The following is an 18,844-nucleotide window of genomic DNA, read 5'->3' as shown; positions in this document are numbered from 1 at the left end:
TGACATTTGGCCTGAAACAACATGGCCGACGTATCTGATGTGTTATGTCATTGCTTTTGCCCATTGTTAATAATTGTTCATATTCCAGACGGTCACTTTTCCAAAACTATTCCATGTCAAACAAGACTTCCAAGTCATCGAACTTCGATACATTAGGTCAAAGGTCAGCTCGGGAGTTCCGTGTACAGTAAATAATCAACTGGGGACAAAGTTCAGCAAACCTAAACAGATTCAGCCATTATTGCAAGAAACTTCTCTTTTTAATTGCGTGGGCCCCGGGTATCTGGGGTTAAAGGTCACACTGGGCATGTGCATCAAAACGTACCAGAAACAGGTAAGAGTTTAAAGCTACCCAGGATGCGTGGTGGAACTGCAATGAAAGGACAAAGCAGACTTCCACGGGGATGGGGGGGGGGGGGGGGGGGTGAGGGTATCAGCAGCCTATCAAAGCGGACTTTGGGCAAGACCCAAGACCACAATCTGTTGACCTGTCATCAGTCAATCCCAGGGTCGCTGGTCTCAGTAACAGCTCATCTTATTAGTTTCATGCATGTGGCGTCCATTTTACTGGCTTAGCCTCCCTTGTCTCCCAAGACCCCCCCCCCACGTGGCACGGTCAAAGGGCGAGGATAGTACCCCCCCACGTGGCACGGTCAAAGGGGGAGGATAGTACCCCCCCCCTCCCACGTGGCACGGTCAAAGGGCGAGGATAGTACCCCCCCACGTGGCACAGTCAAGGCGAGGATAGTACCCCCCCATGTGGCACGGTCAAAGGGCGAGGATAGTACCCCCCCACGTGGCACGGTCAAAGGGCGAGGATAGTACCCCCCCACGTGGCACGGTCAAAGGGCGAGGATAGTACCCCCCCCCCACGTGGCACGGTCAAAGGGCGAGGATAGTACCCCCCCACATGGCATGGTCAAAGGGCGAGGGTAATACCCGGCCCAGGACAGAGCTCCAAAAGTGCACGCTGCATTCTTTTTTGCCCACATTCATAATTTAGTTGCCCCGCTGATTTGCTGATGTGCGTGAAGTTGGACAAGTCGGGGCGGCGGCCCAAAACGTCCCGGCCGTGCTTCATTAGGTGCTCGCCCTTAAGCTGCTGACATTTCCAAATGTGTTCCCCAGCCCCGTAATTGTGGTGAAAAACTGGCCCCAGCCCCCCGTGCTGGAAAGCCGCATGGCAGATGTTGATCTGAAGGCATGTCCGTTACCTCGCCGCGTGAAGGCGTCAATGCAGGACGAGCCTTCGCTGTCCCGATTCCACAAGGATTCGTGGCGGGAAAGAAGACGCAATATTCTTTGTCGTCACGACAACAAGCAGATTGAGCGACAACGTTTGGACGCAGGAAACGTGACAATTGGAAAGAACAGAATAAATGAGTAGTCAGAAAGGCTTTTATGATCATTTAGAAATGGTGCCATCGCCCGTCCGTACATAAGCAACACACCGTACAATATATGTGGGGGGGTACACAGGACAGGTTGGGGAGGGGTAAGGGACCAAACTAGTCCAAACCAGGCACCTATGGGGAAATACAGTGTGGAAGTGGTAAAAAGATGCAACATTGGGACAAATAAGCACACGTTACAACATAGGAACTCCGAGACTTGCACCAGGGGAGAGGGGGGGGGGGGGGGGCTGGCAGCCAGCCACAGCAATTGCAGCCTGTAGTGGAATGTTCTGCATACATTAGCAAGAGGTCAGTGACTTGGTTAGACTGGACTTTGTCTTGTGACTTTGTCATAAGATGGTGTCCAACATGTAGAGTAGAAAACCAGACGTGAACGTGTACGCCTCTGTAAACATTTCTGTTCAAGTTCAATGGTTTGATATTTCTACACGGGTTGAAAATAGCACTCTGATAAATTCATAGAAACGTCCTTCATAAAAAGTTCATAGAATTAAAAAAAGCAGGGACTTTCAGAAATGTCAGCCAAGAACTTTGGTTAGCGTCCTCATTTCGACTTTTAGGACCCAAACTCCGAAAAGAATTGCAATAGAGAATATTTGGGGAACCGCAATCGCTACTAGTCCAGCCTTAGCCCTGTCAAGTCCCGGTATGATCACCTAGACATATTTATGCTTAGCCTACAGTAGCTAGTCAGCTAACACGGCTTAGACTCCTTGGCCCGGTCCCGTGATGTAGACATAATTGATAGGATTTTATAGCCGAGCAGCAACATTTTAGCAATGGCGGCGCATCGGGAAGATAATCTTGTGAGTGCCAGCCACGAGCCTGACCGACTAAAGGAGCAAACAACTCCAAGGATGTAAAACTACTTCACATGTCAAAATTAAATGGGTATTTCAAAGTATTCTGAACTTGCTGGCCCCCCCTGGGGGTCACCCCCGTTTTCTTTTTCAGGCACAGCAGACTCTTTCCCAAGACAACTGGGCTGGAGTTTGTTCTGCGTCTCGGCCTGGTCCCGGTCTTCCACGTTGTGGGGGTTCTGTAGTCTGCTCCTCTGGTTTTCCAGCACGTGATGGTTGAAGATGTTCATGATGAAGAGGAAGACGCCGCCGGTCACAATGACGGCGCCACACATCAGGAAGAGGTACTTGTAGTCATCAAACATGTCCACCAGTAAAGCTGCAGAGACAAAAGCCACACCTCTGACATCAATGTCAAAATAAAAGCGCTTCTTCCTGAATGAATTCCCGATTGGATGTGCGTGAGGGGAATTGGAGGGGGGGCCAAATTGAGAGGCAACATGTTGGAAAACGAGCACGGACCATTACACCCCTCATGGCCGTCCCTGCGTCTCTGAGAAGGCAATTTGGACAGCTGCTACCCAAACCCATGAGAAGACAGCCAAGTCTGCAGAAAAGTGACAAATGCGCGTTGGATCAGGTTTAAGCCGTCAGATTTCCTGAACCTCCGGAGCCCAGACACGGATCAATTGGCAGGTGTTTATCTCGCTCACTTTCGGTGTGAACGATGATCTATTTCTGTCTTTGTATCGCCAAATGGCCGTCTCGCTTTCATCGTCTTAGATCAATGGCTGAGGGATTCTATTATTTCGAGCGCCAACGAGGGTCACGAGTCTACCTGACTGAAGGCCACAGAATTTTAAAAACATGCTGTCAGCGTGTGGGACCATGCGCACGGACGGCCAATGTCCTGCTGGCGTTATCCCGTCCTGGCCTTTGAGGTCTAGTTTAGTAGAAAGTCCTCCATACGTTGGCAATAAAAGGCTTTGATTGGGTCTGAACCTTGAGTGACGCGAGGCCACCCATCCCCGAGAGGCTGCCATTTGGGCAGATAGTTGAATTGATGATGCCAAAAAGCCAAAGTGACAGCGAAACATATGCACTTGCCCAGGTGGGGGACGTCATGGACAGTGGTGGGTAAGATTCCCATGTTTTTGCAACAGAGGACACATTTTTCCTTTATTGTCCTGTTTTTCGGTTTTGGAGCCTTTCTGTCTTTGCTTCTGTCAAATAGCAATTTCTAATCCCTACAGAGGAGACATACTTTAAATGTATCTTTGAGTAAGGTTCAGGTATGGTTGGATTATCAGTCCTGATATCACCCTGTTCAACCCAATAAGTTCTGACACATCCATTGACAAAGCCCTAAACCCCTAAACCCCTAAACCGACGGCTTCTACTCGAGAACTGGCCACTTTGCGTCAGTGTCATCTGATTGATAGCGGTCATCTGGCGAAGGTACACAAATGACCATCACCCTCATTAAGACGGGCTTTGATTGGCGGAGCATTAATGGGGTCCATCTGGCATATTAACCTCTTGTTTTAATATATTCACAGTTTAATTCCGGCCCAGGTCCAATGGCCACAGTGACAGGAGTTTGAAGGGGACATCATTAAACACCCAAAGCAAGACGCTAATTACATACGCCTCCCTTTCATCTAATTGGACTGAGCCAAAGGTTTGGGGGAACAGTAACAAGCCGAGTAGTTTGGGGAGACGTAATGACTGTGCCCTCTGGAGGACCATACTAGACGTGCAGGGAGACACTTATTTACCCTCTTAAATGAGCGCCTCAGATCAGGGTCGCACCACACAGACCGGGGGCCTATAAATCCCCCCCTCATTAAATCTCAGGTTGCAGGCACAGTCAGTTTGTGGCTGTTGGCGGGCACAGCTGATTACGTTGTGCGGCGTCAGTGTTTCTTCGTCAGTGTTTCTTCACCGCCCCGCCTCCGCTGAATGATCTTTCAAGTCGATCTAAATCGACACGCAGGAAGTCAAGGGCGACGAAGCGTATTTTCAGGATTGGCTTCCATTAACGTTGTCAGAAGTCCAATCCACCACCGTGGCCGTTAGCAGGAAGACATCTGAAGCCCCATAAGAGGATGCAAGCTAAGGAGCTAACCAGTTAGCCTTGGATTTATTTCTTCTGAACTTGGGAAGCCAAAATCTTACCACTTCCACACGCAATGTCTCATGGGTGTTTTGTGTCATTACGGCCGCATGATAACCACAATACCACAATACCACATAGCCCTTGTATTTCAATATGTTTTGCAATTCATTCATTTCTAAAAAAAAAAAAAAAAAAGCGAGCCAGCAAAAGAGTGATAATGGAACCACAAACTGAAATATGAATAACTAAAATGATAACATGCACCCAAAAACTATGGCAGACCAGAGCACCGTGAATGATGTATAAATGTACTCTAAACTATAAATATACTATAAATGTATCATCTCGTGCTAGTTCTTACCTGCAGTAGGAGGGCCCAGCAGCATGGGGAAGCACTCGATGATCGTCACCAGTCCGACGGCACTGGGGAAGCGTTCACTCCCCATCAGATCCATCAGACACTCAAAAATGAGGGCGAAAACCATGCCGAAACCCACACCAAAAAACACAGCGTACACCACCAGGAAGGCGTAGCTTTTGATGAGCGGGCATAGCAAATGGCACGTGCCGTTGAACACCATGGCAAAGCTGAAGAAGAACTGGACTCTGGGTCTGATCCACTTGCTGTTGGCAATCAGGCCGGTGCCAGGCCGAACAAACATGTCCACCAAACCCATAATGGAGAGCAGGTAGGCGGCCGAGTATTGGTCTACACCCTGCCTAACAGCGTGGGCCGACAGGAACATGATCGGGGCGTAGGCACCAAAAATAAACATCACGTTCCCTAGGAGGTAAATTATAAAGCCTCTATCTTTGAAGAAGGACAAATCCAAGAACTTCTTGGCACGGCTGACGCAACTTTGTTTCCGTGGCTCAGTGTTGGTGGTGCAGTCGTCCCACTGCTCCTTGGCCTTCTTCTGCAGTGCAGCAGAAGGAGTGCAAGAGCCGACGGGTCTCATCAAGGCCCCAGCTACACAACAATTGAGCATCAGGGCCCCAAGGATGAGAAGACTCCCTCGCCACCCAAACTTGTCCAGAAGGTATTGATTGAGAGGCGCCAGGAAGCAAAGGAATACAGGACTCCCAGCCATCGCCAGCCCGTTGGCGAGCGGACGCTTGGCCAGAAAATACTTGCTTATGATGGTGAGTGATGCGTTCAGGTTTAAGGCCAGTCCGCAACCTGAGTGGAGACACACGGAAACAGGAGAGTCTGTCACTTGGCTTATGGAATCCACCTTGGTTTCTATCCTGCATGAGCGCAGCGCCAAAGCAAATGCAGTGAAACCATGAAAGCATGATCAGAAGACGAGACAAAAGGATGAATAAAAAATATATATATATATATATATAAATATACTGTAGCGCTGCTACTGTCACGCGGTATCTTCCTTGTCACTCATCAACCAAATGTCGTGTACGTTGGGTGTGAGCATTCCAACTAGGATTTCTCAAACGCGTGACAGAACTTTGGTAGTTTGGAAACTATTTTTTGAGGGCTCTCGTTGGAGATCTTTTTTCTGTCCTCCACGGTCGGCATGCTGGCTGTGCTGCATGTCTCCATGGAAGGTAGTTAAAGCGCCTTGTTGAGTCAGGGTGTGAGAACAGGACACATATGCCCCCTGGTAGCACACAGGCCAATTGCTGAGCTTATTAATCCTCATGCAGTCGTCCTTGCCGGGGTAATGAGCCACTAAAGGTGACAACTGAGAGGAGCAGAAGCGGGAGAACAGTAGGCCACTTTAGCCGTGCTCTCAGGGACCCATACTATGTTTTGGCTTTTTTCTGAATCGACCATCCTGATGCTGCCCCACTTTAGGCACCATAACTGCCCCCACGTAGCTGGGCACCCTGATGGCCACCTCGTCAATCACTAACTAGCAATGGGGTCAACCGGCAGGTAACGGGTGGTAATGATAACCATCCTGAACTGGGAAAACAAAGTCTGTAGTACTGTACCAGCAATGACTCCGATGCATAAGTAAAGGTAAATGATGGCGTTCCCAAAGGAAGCAGCAATCATGGAGATTCCACACATTAGGCCCCCCAGTATTACGATTGGTCGACTTCCGTAGCGATTGACCAAAGCACTGCTCACTGGTCCTGTGAAAACAAGAGAACACAAAGTCATAGCTGATCGGCTCCAATAAAATAGCATAACATAGCATTAGCTGATAGAAGGTTCATAATTACCGCGTCTTACAAAAGGGAGTACACCCCTCACAAGTCTACAACCATATTACCATATATCCTCTTAGTTCCAAACAAATGGGGATTTAATAGTCAGTGCACACGCAACTGTAGCATAGGAGATGTATTAACCAATGAGAATGACTCAACACAAAGCTGGCAACATGAACGGATAGGAAGATCATTGTCTCCAGTCAAGCATGGTGGTGGAAGTGTCATGGTCTGGGGCTGCATGAGTGCTGCTGAAGAAGAAGAAGAAAATACTGGAAATACAAAGCACACTTTGAGTATTTCCAGAGTATTTCACTCATACTTCATCCTTCTGATCCTTGTTCCCAGTAGGACATCTTCCACCATGGCCACCATTGCCACCATTTCCACAGGCACCCTAAGTTAATCATTTGGACTCCTTGAGTTAAAGGTTTTGTGAAAGGCTGTCCTGTCCGTCCCCTGGGGGGGTCGATGAGAGACCCCTCTGCTGATGTATTTGCGCTGTCTCCTTCCGCCACTTGGTGACATTGCTGAAGCCTGGCCAAGGACGATGTGATGAAGCCCAGTGCCTGGGCCGAAGCTGCAGCATATATTTCATATTTCAGCAGCTCGGCCTTTCCAGTCGAGTTCAGGGAAGAACAGACCTTGTTGTCATTTAACCTTGAAAAGAGTTCCGTGTCTCCACGAAGACCTGCTGTAGAACTTTGTGTTGCCTTTAGCTGTGTCACCTTTCAACTAAACAGTCCAATATGCACGGAAGGGCTGCCGTTCGTCTTTTGTCTTGTTGGTGCTTTTGCTCAATGCCAGGACATTGCACTTTATCACAAGCAGGAGTCTCTTATGTCTGGCATGGCTTATGGACTTATTATGTCTACCATGTTGGGAAATACGAGTGTCAAGGTGACTATAGGGGTGTTAGTTCATGTCTAGGGAACTCTAATAATGTGAAAAAGCATATTTAGAAGGTGATGAACAGGATTAAAAATAAGGAATCCACTCAACAGAACGAGAGATGAGAGTACAACCGGGACGTTGGTGGTGAGCGTGAATAGTTGAGGTCAGGTGAGGAGACCACGCCAACAGCATTTAGAAGAATCTCCTTCGTTGGAAGCAATCCAATGTGTGTGGTCAGTCATGTGAAGTTCATTTATCAATTTGACGTGGCCTGCAGCGTTTCCATTGCTACAATGCTTAGCTGTGTGCAGAAATATCCATTCATAATGCATAATACATGGTCACACTGAGGGACAATTCCTTTTTCCTCACCACGCAAGGTTCAGCTTGGATTTGCCGGGTCTGGTCTTGGCTTCTCATCTTTCATCAAATAAATGCCAATTTACAAAAGTAACCAATTCTTTCCCCTGGGAGGCTGGGGGCCAACATCTGGGTGGTTGGGGGCCAACGTCTGGGTTCAGGCAACTGTATCCTACCATGTACCAATGAAATGAGAATAATCTCCCCGATTCTCCATCCTCAGCCGTCTTTGCTATTATCCTTGGAATCCATTTGGGCGACAAGGAAATGCTGCTAAAGCATGCATGCTAAGTCCATGGATTTAAAGAAGGCGGGCGTTCCGTTCTGATTCATAGCATCAACACTTGAGAGGCCAGTCACAATGAGTGTGCAGTATGGGGTGTAGAGCCGTGTATCACGTATGTCATGTAACACGTCAGCACATTGTTCAGCAAGCCACGAATGATTCGCTTTTTCTTTGTGCTTTTGCAGGCATATTGTGATGGATACACAATGGATCCTCTTCCGTGAATCACATTGGACCTCAGCATACTTCACTGAGCATCCAAGGATTAACAGTGCGTGTTTTGCTTTTTCTTTGGCTTTAGCGAAGATGAGTGACAATCCAGAATGTTACAAAGTCTGCAACACATTAGATATTTGGCAACTTTTGTTTGTTTTGTACTTTTCACCAGCAGCAGTGCTCAACTTACTTTTACACTTGCGTTACAATTTGACTTGAACATTGCCTGTTTGATTACTAGAGGTTTAGTTCCGTGACTGGACCTAAAGGTTTCTATATGTCACGCCGGGTGCAAAACAAGAACACACATGACTCCTCATATAATATTTTGGTTATTCTGTCATGAGAGAAAACAGCCTGCCCAATCAACTCACCCCCGGCGTACATAGCTGCTAGCATGATGGAAGAAACCCATGCGACGTCGCTGTCGCTGGCCTGCAGGTCAGCTTGGATCGCCTTGAAGAAAATGGAGAGGGCTTTGGGAGTAGAATAGGCAAACCCAATGGAGATATGAGCCCCGATCACCACCATCCACCCCCAGCCCCCATCTGGAGGTTTGAAGGCCAGACCACTGGTTGGTGCAGGGGACATGTTCCTGATGAGAGTGAGCGGCATCTGTCAGTCATTTGAAAGCATAAAGAAATGTACACCAAAGTCCTGATTGATTGACTGTAAGCCTGGGGTGTCCACCGGGGGCCACCGACGGAAAAATGAAAGAACGCAGGGCCACTTTGATAGCGACACGGTACAGTAGATACAGTAGAAGAAGTTATATATACTGCAGAAAAAATTGCTTCGTGGTGAGAATGTGTATGATTACTATCAACGATTATTTTTGTGGGGTTTTGTCCCAAACATTTCAACTTTCTTCTTATATATTTGTATATTTTCTGACATTTAAAATTATTCTTAATTGTTCTTAATTTCGTCTTAGTTTTTCCTGAAATGATGCTGTAAGCAAAGTGTTGCTAACTTTAGTCCAAGGGTGAGTATATAGTGCTGTTTGCTCACAAGACACTTGGGAACAAAGAAGGTGAAATAAAGTATAGCTGCAGCTTGTCAAGTACTTTGGTTACTTGACAGTGGATGCATTATTCACGTACACCTACACGTACAGCCCAGTCATCAATGATAACCGTGGCATCTTATTAATGAGCTATTTATCTTGCTAGGCCGAGCCAATTTCAAACTGGAATAATCACTGAAGTATTTCAATGTTTATCAAATAGTACCACAGCCGACAACAAATACTTTATCAATGTATAGAAGCGAAATAGCGGAGTGGCCGTGAAAGTAACCGCGAAATCGAAGGAAAGTTTTTCTCCTGATAGCAGCATGAACATCACCGAATACTTTTACCGAATACTTGTGTATTTAACGTGAGCTTACCGTTCCGTTCTGTAAGAGCCCTGGCAGCAACAAATGGCAGTTAGCCTAAGTTCCCATAGCCTGCTCCGATGATCACGTGTCACGCGGCGTGGAGGCAGGGTCTTAGCACGAGAGTTTTAGCACGAGACCGGCGTGCTTTGCCGTGTTCAACTGTTTCATGACGTCACCGTATACATGAATGGGCGTGTCAGGCGACGTGGAGGCGGGGTTTTAGATAGCACGAGACCGGCGTGCTTTGTCCGTGTTCAACCGTTTCATGACGTCACCGTACAGATGAATGGGCGGGGGGGGCTGGCTAGCACCTGAGGGGCGTTCCGGTGTGCAACTGTTTCATGACGTCACCGTACAGACTGAGCGAACATGTTTACTTTTCATTTGTTTTATTGTCAAATTATGTGCAAGGTGAATTTCACAGTTGAGCTCAACCACCACTAGAAACCATTACCCAAAGAGACAAACCCTCCACGCGGAGGAAAGGAAAGCAGGAGGAACATAGTGAAATAGCACCCAAACGCATACAGTTGATAAAAATGAGCTTTGCATGGCAACCTGGGGCCACGAAGACCACGGCAACACTTCCCTAGCTTGTTTTACTGTAGTTCTGACTGGTGTTTCGCATGTACTCTGCTGATGTGTAATGCTTATATCTGGTGAGCTAGCGCTGTCCGAGAGTGGGAAAACCATTCAAATGTATCACTCGTACATGTAATCTTCGCAGAGCAGGATTAATCTACCTTAACTAAACAGAAAATAACGGAACAAAGGGACAGGGTACTACAGACAAACACAAAAACACCTATTATTCAAGTTATAAAAGAAAGTGAAGTTTAAAAACTGTGCAAGTACAGCAAACCTATAGTACAGTATATTACACATAACAAAAACAATTAAAAATACAGTACTGTGTTTCAGTAGAAATCCTGAGAGCTCTCTGTTACAGCTTCACCAACTGCAGACGTATGGATGAAGCCTAAACATGAACTATGAATCTGAGTGAAAGCTCGTATTAATTCTCCAATCTTCCATAAATGGCTACTTCTTCTCATGTCATTCTCTTGGATGAGTGTTAGGACTGAACCTCTTTCAGAATGGGGGCCACTCTTGAGCTAGAAAGGGACGTGTAGTGCAAAGATGACACGGGGACTTGGGTGAAGAAACTGACGCTACTGAAAATGTCAGACGGACAAGAAAACACCACGTAGCCATGGTAGTACTTCTGTCCAGATTGTCACAAAACAAAGGAAAGGAGCACCGGCACCAGCTGTTAGTCCTCTGAATGGTGGCATGAAAAAACGGATTTCTGGACTTCTCAGAAGGGTGCTGCAGAAGAGCGACTGCAACGGCAGTCCGGGACTGGTGACGTGGAGAGGGATTCAGTGCAATGCCGAGTTAAGACTTTTCAGATATTGTTCATCAAGAGGAACACTTTGAGTCAGATGCCCCTTCTTGCAGCCACAGGCACATTGGCATCTTGAGCGACCTGCCCTAAATTAGCCTGCACCCATGCACCAATGGAGCTAAAGTGATTTCACTACCAGACACAAGCACACTAAACAATCAACACACTTTCACTAAAGTCATATAAAGACACATAGCCTAATCACAGCTCCAAGAATTATTGCTACTACAAAATTCTTTTCAACATCCAGATCAGCTATTACAAGACCTCAAATGCATTTTTGGCATTTAAGTGGATTGAACTGGTTAGCGTCGCGCTAAGCAACCTACACAGAGCCCAATGCTCCATTGAGCTGTTCACACGGTTGCTTCACCAACACGAAATGGCCTGAAATGTCCTTGTTATTGTTCTCCTCCCAATGGAACATCTTTGAAGTCTCTGAGGTAAGCCTGGTAGTTGGTCGGAACTTCACACTTAGTATTGACACAAACTTCACTATTGTCATTTCTCCAATGTGGAGAGGGAGTATTTGAACATTACACGTGAAACTTGTCTTCGCATGTGACATAAAATGGACGCCAACTCAAAGGTGGGGTGGGGTGGGGTGGGGTGAGCCACCCATGCAACTGGACTCTCAAAAGCCAACGTGAAAGTAGCTCAGAAGCCACAAATAGTGTATCGGACACAGTGGCGCTTGTGGCGGAAGAGCGTTGGACATTATATTTTACAAGCGTCAGGGACACTATTGGAAAGAACGACAGTCCAAAATAAAAGCCACCTATAAAAGGCGCTTCATATTTGACTTGCACGGGCACAAACCTCACAGCCAGCAAACTAATAATGAGCTACGGTACTCATCTTACCCGTATGAATATATAGTTTGTATAAGTATTTCTATTTATAGAAGTATATATAGATCTTTACTTTATGCTAAGATGTAGCATCCATATCTCCAGAGAGCACATCCTTGTAACCTGCTTTTTAGGATCCTTACCTTTGTCTCTAAAACAAATTAGAACAGCATGGCTCAAAAAACAAGCAAGCAAAGTTGTATAATTGCACTTATGATTCATTGTACGGTTTTCTAGGGCAAGCATCAGTGTGTGGAGTCGGTGCCGTCTGGAAAAAAAATACTGCAATCTTTAAAAGCACCCCTGTCTTGATCGGCTTATGACTTATCAAAAAAAAAGGTCTTTGTGGTGCAAACCCGAGGTAAGACCAGGCACAAAGGCAGGCAGGACCACACCATTCCCTCTGCCTCTCAGATTGGGTTCACAGAACCAGCCGCGCTCCCTCAGAGCACCCTCTGTAGACACTGTGGGTAGAGTTTGGCCACCACACATTCAAAATGGCGGCCCAAATCCCAGAGGCGATCGGGTGTCTCATAGACTTTGGTCCATAAGTCCGCCTCGTCGTCATACTGGTAAAGGGAGTTCTTGCGGCTGGTGCGAAACACATGCTCCTCCACCATGACCTGTGTGGCCCGTACAAACAGGTGTAGTGTGCCTTGCAGCAGCATGGCCTTGATGTATGGGCTCGTGGCATGGTCAAAAGGCAGATCTCTCTTACGGCTCCAGCTGTTCTTTTCAATGTCGTAGACCTCCACAGTGAAGGTACGCTGGTGATTCTTGCAGATGCCCGCAATGTAGTAAATGCAGTTCTTGTAGAGGGCAGCAAGACCCTGGCTTCGAGGGACGCTCATCGGGGAAAGATGGCTCCAATAGTCCTTGCGAGGGTCAAAGCAGAAGAAATATTCACCTGTGGAGAGGGAAAGGCAATTTTGAGCCGCACTGTGCAGATATCTTAAACTGAGTACTACTGCTAATCTACTATTCATAAGGGCCATCAGGAAAACTAAATACACGTGTCTCATGGCAAAACATGCACTACAGTGTAGCAGATGCAAACTACAAACTAGTTTGTTGTGGTAAGTAAAAGTAACACAAAGACATGTAAAAAACTGAATAAATAAAATAAATTGACTGCAGCAGCTTGAAATGTAAAATAGCATTTTCAGGGTTGCTGTTCCCCACTCCGTTGCTGTGGAAGTGTGTTATTAAAAACAAGTTCAGACATGAAAATATATACAGTAGAAGCTAACAAATTTTGCATTGTGTATCTGCGTACACAAAAATCCTTTCCGCTACGACGCATAAACATACCTTGGAGGACATAGATTCGATCTCTGTACTCCACAGCACTGTGAAACTCCATGGCCATGGGCATGGGACACACTGCCGTCCAGCAGTTGTCCCTGGCATCATAGCACTCAACTGACTTTAATGCGTTTCGACCATCCCCTTCGTACACTCTGCCACCTAGTGCATAAAGTTTCCCACAGCAGTGCACCAGTCGACAGCCAATCCTCGCTCTCAATAAAGGTGCATGTGGTAGCCATCGGTTTCCTGCGTGTTCATACTGCCAGAAGTCACTCTCTGCCCGATGGTCTATGGACACCTCACTATTGCTTGGCCGGTAGCCCCCCGCGATGTAGATGTCATTTTCTGAGGACACCAGGATACCAACCTCTCGGAGATCATTGGGCGGTTTGCACAGTTTGAACACCCTCCCCGTGGCTGTGTCCAGGCAAGGCACCGTCTGCTTCTTCCCTGAGTGTTTATGAGCGGCATCGAAGCAGATAACCATCTCTGAAGCAGTCATTCCCAGACGCTGGGGGCAACCATTGGTGCCAGTGAGGCGGGCTTTGGCCTCAACCGGGTCCTTAGACAGGGACAGGGCACAAGCAAACGGTGCAGGTATCCGACTGAGGAAGGTGTCATCAAGCAAAGGCAGACGAATGCACTGGGAAAACACCTCGGCAAGGTGGGCCTCACGGCCAGGTAGATCGTGCTCCAGCCAGCGGACTATGCTCTCATAAACATGCTCTTCTTTCTCCACGTTGAGGTCATCATTGTTCAAAATGCTGACCATCTGTTCCTTCGTCATTTGAAGGAACTCTTGCTCTCGTGATACACAGAGGAACTATCAAAAAAAAACAAAAACAATTCAATTTAGTTAGGAACACACACACAGATCATGAACTGTTTTTCACAGGTTAAGAATTGACAACCATGCTCATGCAGAATCACACTTCCATGTCACAAAGGATAAGAGTGAAATGATCTCACTTATCACTCTTACTTGGTGAGTCTCAGGAATTGATGCCAGAGTTGGTGAGCACGTGTGTTACTGACTCAGAACGCTTGTTTAGTTGGCCTGCTGGTTCCTATTCATACAGTAGTTATGTACTTTTTAACCATACACCGTGACTGAACGTATTCATATTTTTTGGCTTACCCTCAACCTATGACTCAGGGACACCTGAGGGTCCCCAGACTCCAATTTGACAATATTGGCCCATAATCTTCAATAAAGTTTTGATTTGCCATTTTTGTATTGGCTCAGCTCTACTTTACTCTCTATGGAGCGGTCTGGTTTCCACATCAGAACAATACCACAGGAAACTACGAAAACCAAGCCGCACTGACTATATCAGTTGGAACAAGACTTGCTAAACATCATGTAAAAAATGTAGAGCAGGTAATGATAACATGATTAATAAAACAAGTTCAATTCCCTGTCCAATGAGCCACCTTGTGCTAAGTTAAACTGACCTTTTTACGAATGTAGTCTTGTGAGCGCTCCTTCAGCTCCTGATGCCCATAGGCATCTGCGAACATAAAGACCCCTATACAGTTCTGGGGGTCCAGCCTGCTGATCATAAACTGGGCACATTGGTCCTGGAGGGCGGGAATCTGAAAAATGCTGGCTGCGGTGAAGAGGGCTTGGACATTGGACTCAGACAGCGTGACCCTGGACGTATAGGCATAGTCTAAGACGAGGTGCATAGATTCTGATTCCACCCCAACAATCCTGACCTCCCGCTGGCTGCTCTCTGTAAGGCCACTGGTGAACATGGACCTGCAGGTGGTCGGGAGAAGAGACAAAATGTGGAAAACAATGCAACTTCTCACGCAAAACTGAGATCTGATTCATTGTGAACCTTGAAAGCGACATTTTATCTGCACTCAACACTTACCTAAAATAGGGGCTGATGGCAGCAAGGACATTCCGGTGGCACGAGAACGTCTTGCCATGGTCCACCTCTACGACAATGTCTGTTAGCTGCGCTTCATCGTACAAGGCCTTGAGCTGCTGAAGTATGTTGCAGGCGTGAACGGCGTCTACTCCATTGTAGTTGGTGCTTGGAGGTGTCCCATTTTGAACTTGTAACAGCTTCCCTACCTCTGGCCAACACCACAATGACACAAACATAAGATCAACACAGGAGGAAAGCCATTTGACCCGACAAATTCCAATGGGAATGCAAATGTGTTGAAAAAGTTGCCGATATATATTTCAGGTGTAGTAACACATGCCTTCCAATACACTCATTTTTTGAGTGTACCACCCACTGAGTCCGGGCTGTTGTCAGATTTACACAACGTGCTGTAAAGCTGTGATTTTGAATGTGCCTTTAAAAGGCGGTGCCTAGTGAGTGACAGATTGTTGTTTCCTTACTCATTTATAATGTGTCAACACACGCTTACTGAGTCCAAACTGACTATTATTTTAAGGGCAAACGATAACAGGTCTAAAGAATAGGTACCTTTTTAGTTTCATATGAATTATATTAATAAGGTTGTACCTGATAAATGTGCTTCTAAATGCAATAGAAGTGTAATTTATTTGCACTAAGCACTTTGCTTAGACCAGAAGTCGGCCATCTTTAGAATGAAAAGATCCATTTTGACTCCTCTTCTATAAAGAAAAATGTCTGGTCTGGAGATGCAAAACATGACACAGCTGGTGAACTGGCAAAAGTTTTAATCTTTTTTTTCAAAATCGCACCCGTTATAACAACAAAATTCAACTATATAGCTCAACATGGTTTCCATCACCAGACTCATCAAAGGCAATTCTGTCCTCGACTGTATTTCCAGGGAGGAGCATTTCTTTCTTTTTCGGAATAATTTATTGTTTATTTCTTTATTCAGAGAATAGATGCTGTGATATTTGTATGAACAATCTTTGCATTTGGACCAATAGGATGGCAACAAAGATCACCAGTAGGCAAATTAATGACATCCGTTCAGCGCAAGCATCTCCAGAATCTCCATCTGTCAATGAATACCTCTTCCTCACCATCTCCAGCGCAGTCACAGTGCTAGCAACTTCAGTTCGGAGCCTTCACCCACTTCTTGAAAGTATATTTGCTCTGCTCAACCTTCATTAGTAGTTCTGCAATCCCTGCCTTATGCTCATTTGCATTTGGCTACTTTTCATAAAAGCAGAGTGCGAATTTTGAAAATGTCTTTCTACGTTACATTTTACGTTTGGTAATTTCTTGCCACAGATCAAGCACACATGCGGTGCTGGAGCCGTGGGTTGCCGACCACTGACGTAGGGTGAGGTACAGAATATAAAAAAGTGCCAGATGCAAAATATGCTCAAGTAAGTAATTAATACATACCGTGTGTGTGTGTATATAGCAGACCGGAGTACCTCCATTATGTCAAGGTAGGGCTGGGCGATACATAAATATTTGAAAATTTACTTAAAGCACAATATCAAAACCAAGCATATGGTTGATATCGATAAAGACTGGATTTGCGCTGTGTCTCCCTCATGCCTACATGCATGTGTGCCATGTCTGTCCCGCACCTGTTACGTTCCTCATGAAAGCAGAAGCGACCTGATCACACTGCTAATATATGGTCCCCGTTGCAAAAGTGGAAAAAACGGCTTTTAAAACCTGCTGGAAACGATGGCCTCGCCATGTCCACCAGTGTTGAAGCCCCAATTATTAGCACAAGCACAAATGTACAGACAGCTGCTAATGAGCCTGATGCAGTATTGCTGCCACAAATTAAGGACACGCTTGTGTGCTCTGGTAAAGTATTTTTGAATTGCTGACATTTTAAAATATCCCCATGTTAATTATTTATTTTATTTATGACTTGCCTCATATATTTGCCTTTGATTTTGTCTAAACTCACTTGGTAGAAAAAATAGATATATATATATGGTGTATGGATACTCAATCTAAATATATTGGGATGGGTTTTTGGTCCATATCGCCCAGTCCTATCTCAAGATAGATAAAGAGGATGAAGAGGGTCACACTCAATGTATCGTGAGAAGATATGGGCTGAATATTCCAACTTTGAAGCGCTGAAGCCTAAAATCCCGTCAGTGCGTGTTTTGTAGTGTGGCAGTGTTGACCAAAGGGGGGTTGTATATTCAAAAAGGCCAGTTTAAAAACATTGGCCGCTGCTTCATTCGGTATTGACCGGGACATTTACAAAGCCAACCACTTACACGTTTCGGTTTAAAGACAAACGGTTACATCTATCTATGTAAAGTTTATGGTTCGTCAGCCCGTCCAATGTAAACATGTTTCTTGACACACGTGTTAAGGCACGTTGGTGAATCCAAAGAGTAACAACACTCCGTAATGCCTCTTAAGTTCTCAGCTCGACGGCAAACGGTAAAGTTTGTAAAGAAACACCTCGCGGTGAGCAACGCTTGCTTCTTGACAGGACAAAGACTTGCAAGGAGGGGATTGCAAAACACTCCGCAGCAGTTGGTTAGCAAGCCTGCTAGCAAAACATTCACCGATACCCTCAGTGTAAAGGTGGCTACCTTTACCGGATTACAACTTTTACAACAACAACCCCTTTACATGATATGTATCATGTGAATAGCCGGAACCTCGACAATGTTTGTTAAAATCCCCAGAAGTGCGTTACACTTGATTTAGCTGGTAAACATCGACGCTAAACTTTTAGCAACGGCTAGTCACCAAGCTAATGTTTAGCAAGTCATCTCCCAAGCATTACCAGATAAAATCCCACGATAAAAACTTTGGTTACTTTTAGACCAAACACCTTACTTATGGCTAAACATAACAATATATGCCACAGCTTCGGCGTCTTTTATTTTCCTAATAAGCAACGACTACAACTTTTCAAACCTTTATCGCTTGTCATTAACAAGTGTTTACACAATCAGCTGTGGGTAGCAAGCTAACCGGCCGAAAGTTAGCCAGACGGCTAACGTTAGCCGCAAAGCTAGCGATAGCCAACACTTTTGAGGAGTCATTTAGACCCGGGCCTCCAATAACAAGAACCCAACATGTCGCGTATATATATAATAGTGTTTCACGACATAGCCGACAAGCATACAATCACACAATTCACAACTTAAACCGTGTTATTGACAACTGGTTAGCACACGAGACGATGAAGATTTTTGCTAACCTGCACTGGCAGCCATTCTCTCCAGTCTGTCTCAGGGCAGACCGAAAACGTCAGACAACGCAGAGTGGAGCCCCGGAAACAAGGGGGAGCCAATCAGAGGCCGGAGCACACGCGTAACAGCCAATTAAAACGCTTCGATCTAAAACGGGGAAAAAACTTTATGGCTTAATGAAGCGATGATATACATGATGCATTTAGGGTGAGAAGAATAAAACAAACTGTCAATGCAACAGTCATTTCATTTACACTTGGACCTCAAGACCCAATCCTATTTAGACAATTATACTTAGTAGGCAGAACAAATATGCTCTGTACTACACATGCATGGTTTTATAATACACAATTTCTTTTTGTACGTAATATTTCTCTAGCGTCGCTCAATTTGCCACTTGTGGGCTCACGGTTGAAATATTTGATGAAGAATAAGGCTGAATCCCAATTCTAGCCCTTCGTCGTACTGTGTGACAGACAGTGCAATAATAAACGGGCAATAATAAACATATTGTTCAATGAATACCCCAGTGTC

The 18,844-nt window shown here is 45.8% G+C and overlaps 2 protein-coding genes across 3 annotated transcripts; both read right to left on the bottom strand.

The window, feature by feature from the left end:
* Positions 1-1,372: 1,372 nt before the first annotated feature.
* On the bottom strand, positions 1,373-9,909 carry LOC131136342 (monocarboxylate transporter 2-like). Its single transcript, XM_058083097.1, has 5 exons — positions 9,658-9,909; positions 8,643-8,863; positions 6,291-6,434; positions 4,696-5,514; positions 1,373-2,594 (listed from the first exon to the last, which is right to left on the bottom strand). The coding sequence occupies exons 2-5, from the start codon at positions 8,857-8,859 to the stop codon at positions 2,299-2,301; spliced, it is 1,476 nt and encodes a 491-aa protein (XP_057939080.1). The 5' UTR covers positions 8,860-8,863; positions 9,658-9,909; the 3' UTR covers positions 1,373-2,298.
* A 140-nt stretch (positions 9,910-10,049) lies between these two features.
* On the bottom strand, positions 10,050-18,407 carry kbtbd8 (kelch repeat and BTB (POZ) domain containing 8). Of its 2 annotated transcripts, XM_058083082.1 has the most exons (6): positions 18,319-18,407; positions 15,096-15,303; positions 14,671-14,977; positions 13,871-14,038; positions 13,219-13,777; positions 10,050-12,814 (listed from the first exon to the last, which is right to left on the bottom strand). In XM_058083082.1, the coding sequence occupies exons 1-6, from the start codon at positions 18,332-18,334 to the stop codon at positions 12,351-12,353; spliced, it is 1,722 nt and encodes a 573-aa protein (XP_057939065.1). In that variant the 5' UTR covers positions 18,335-18,407; the 3' UTR covers positions 10,050-12,350. The 2 variants fall into 2 exon arrangements, with proteins under 2 accessions (XP_057939065.1, XP_057939058.1); XM_058083075.1 differs by having other exon boundaries at positions 10,051-12,814; positions 13,219-14,038.
* Between the last annotated feature and the right edge of the window lie 437 nt (positions 18,408-18,844).

The sequence above is a fragment of the Doryrhamphus excisus genome, chromosome 1, assembly GCF_030265055.1.
Source record: "Doryrhamphus excisus isolate RoL2022-K1 chromosome 1, RoL_Dexc_1.0, whole genome shotgun sequence".
NCBI lineage: Eukaryota > Metazoa > Chordata > Actinopteri > Syngnathiformes > Syngnathidae > Doryrhamphus > Doryrhamphus excisus.
This window is presented reverse-complemented; position numbering and strand designations above follow the sequence as displayed.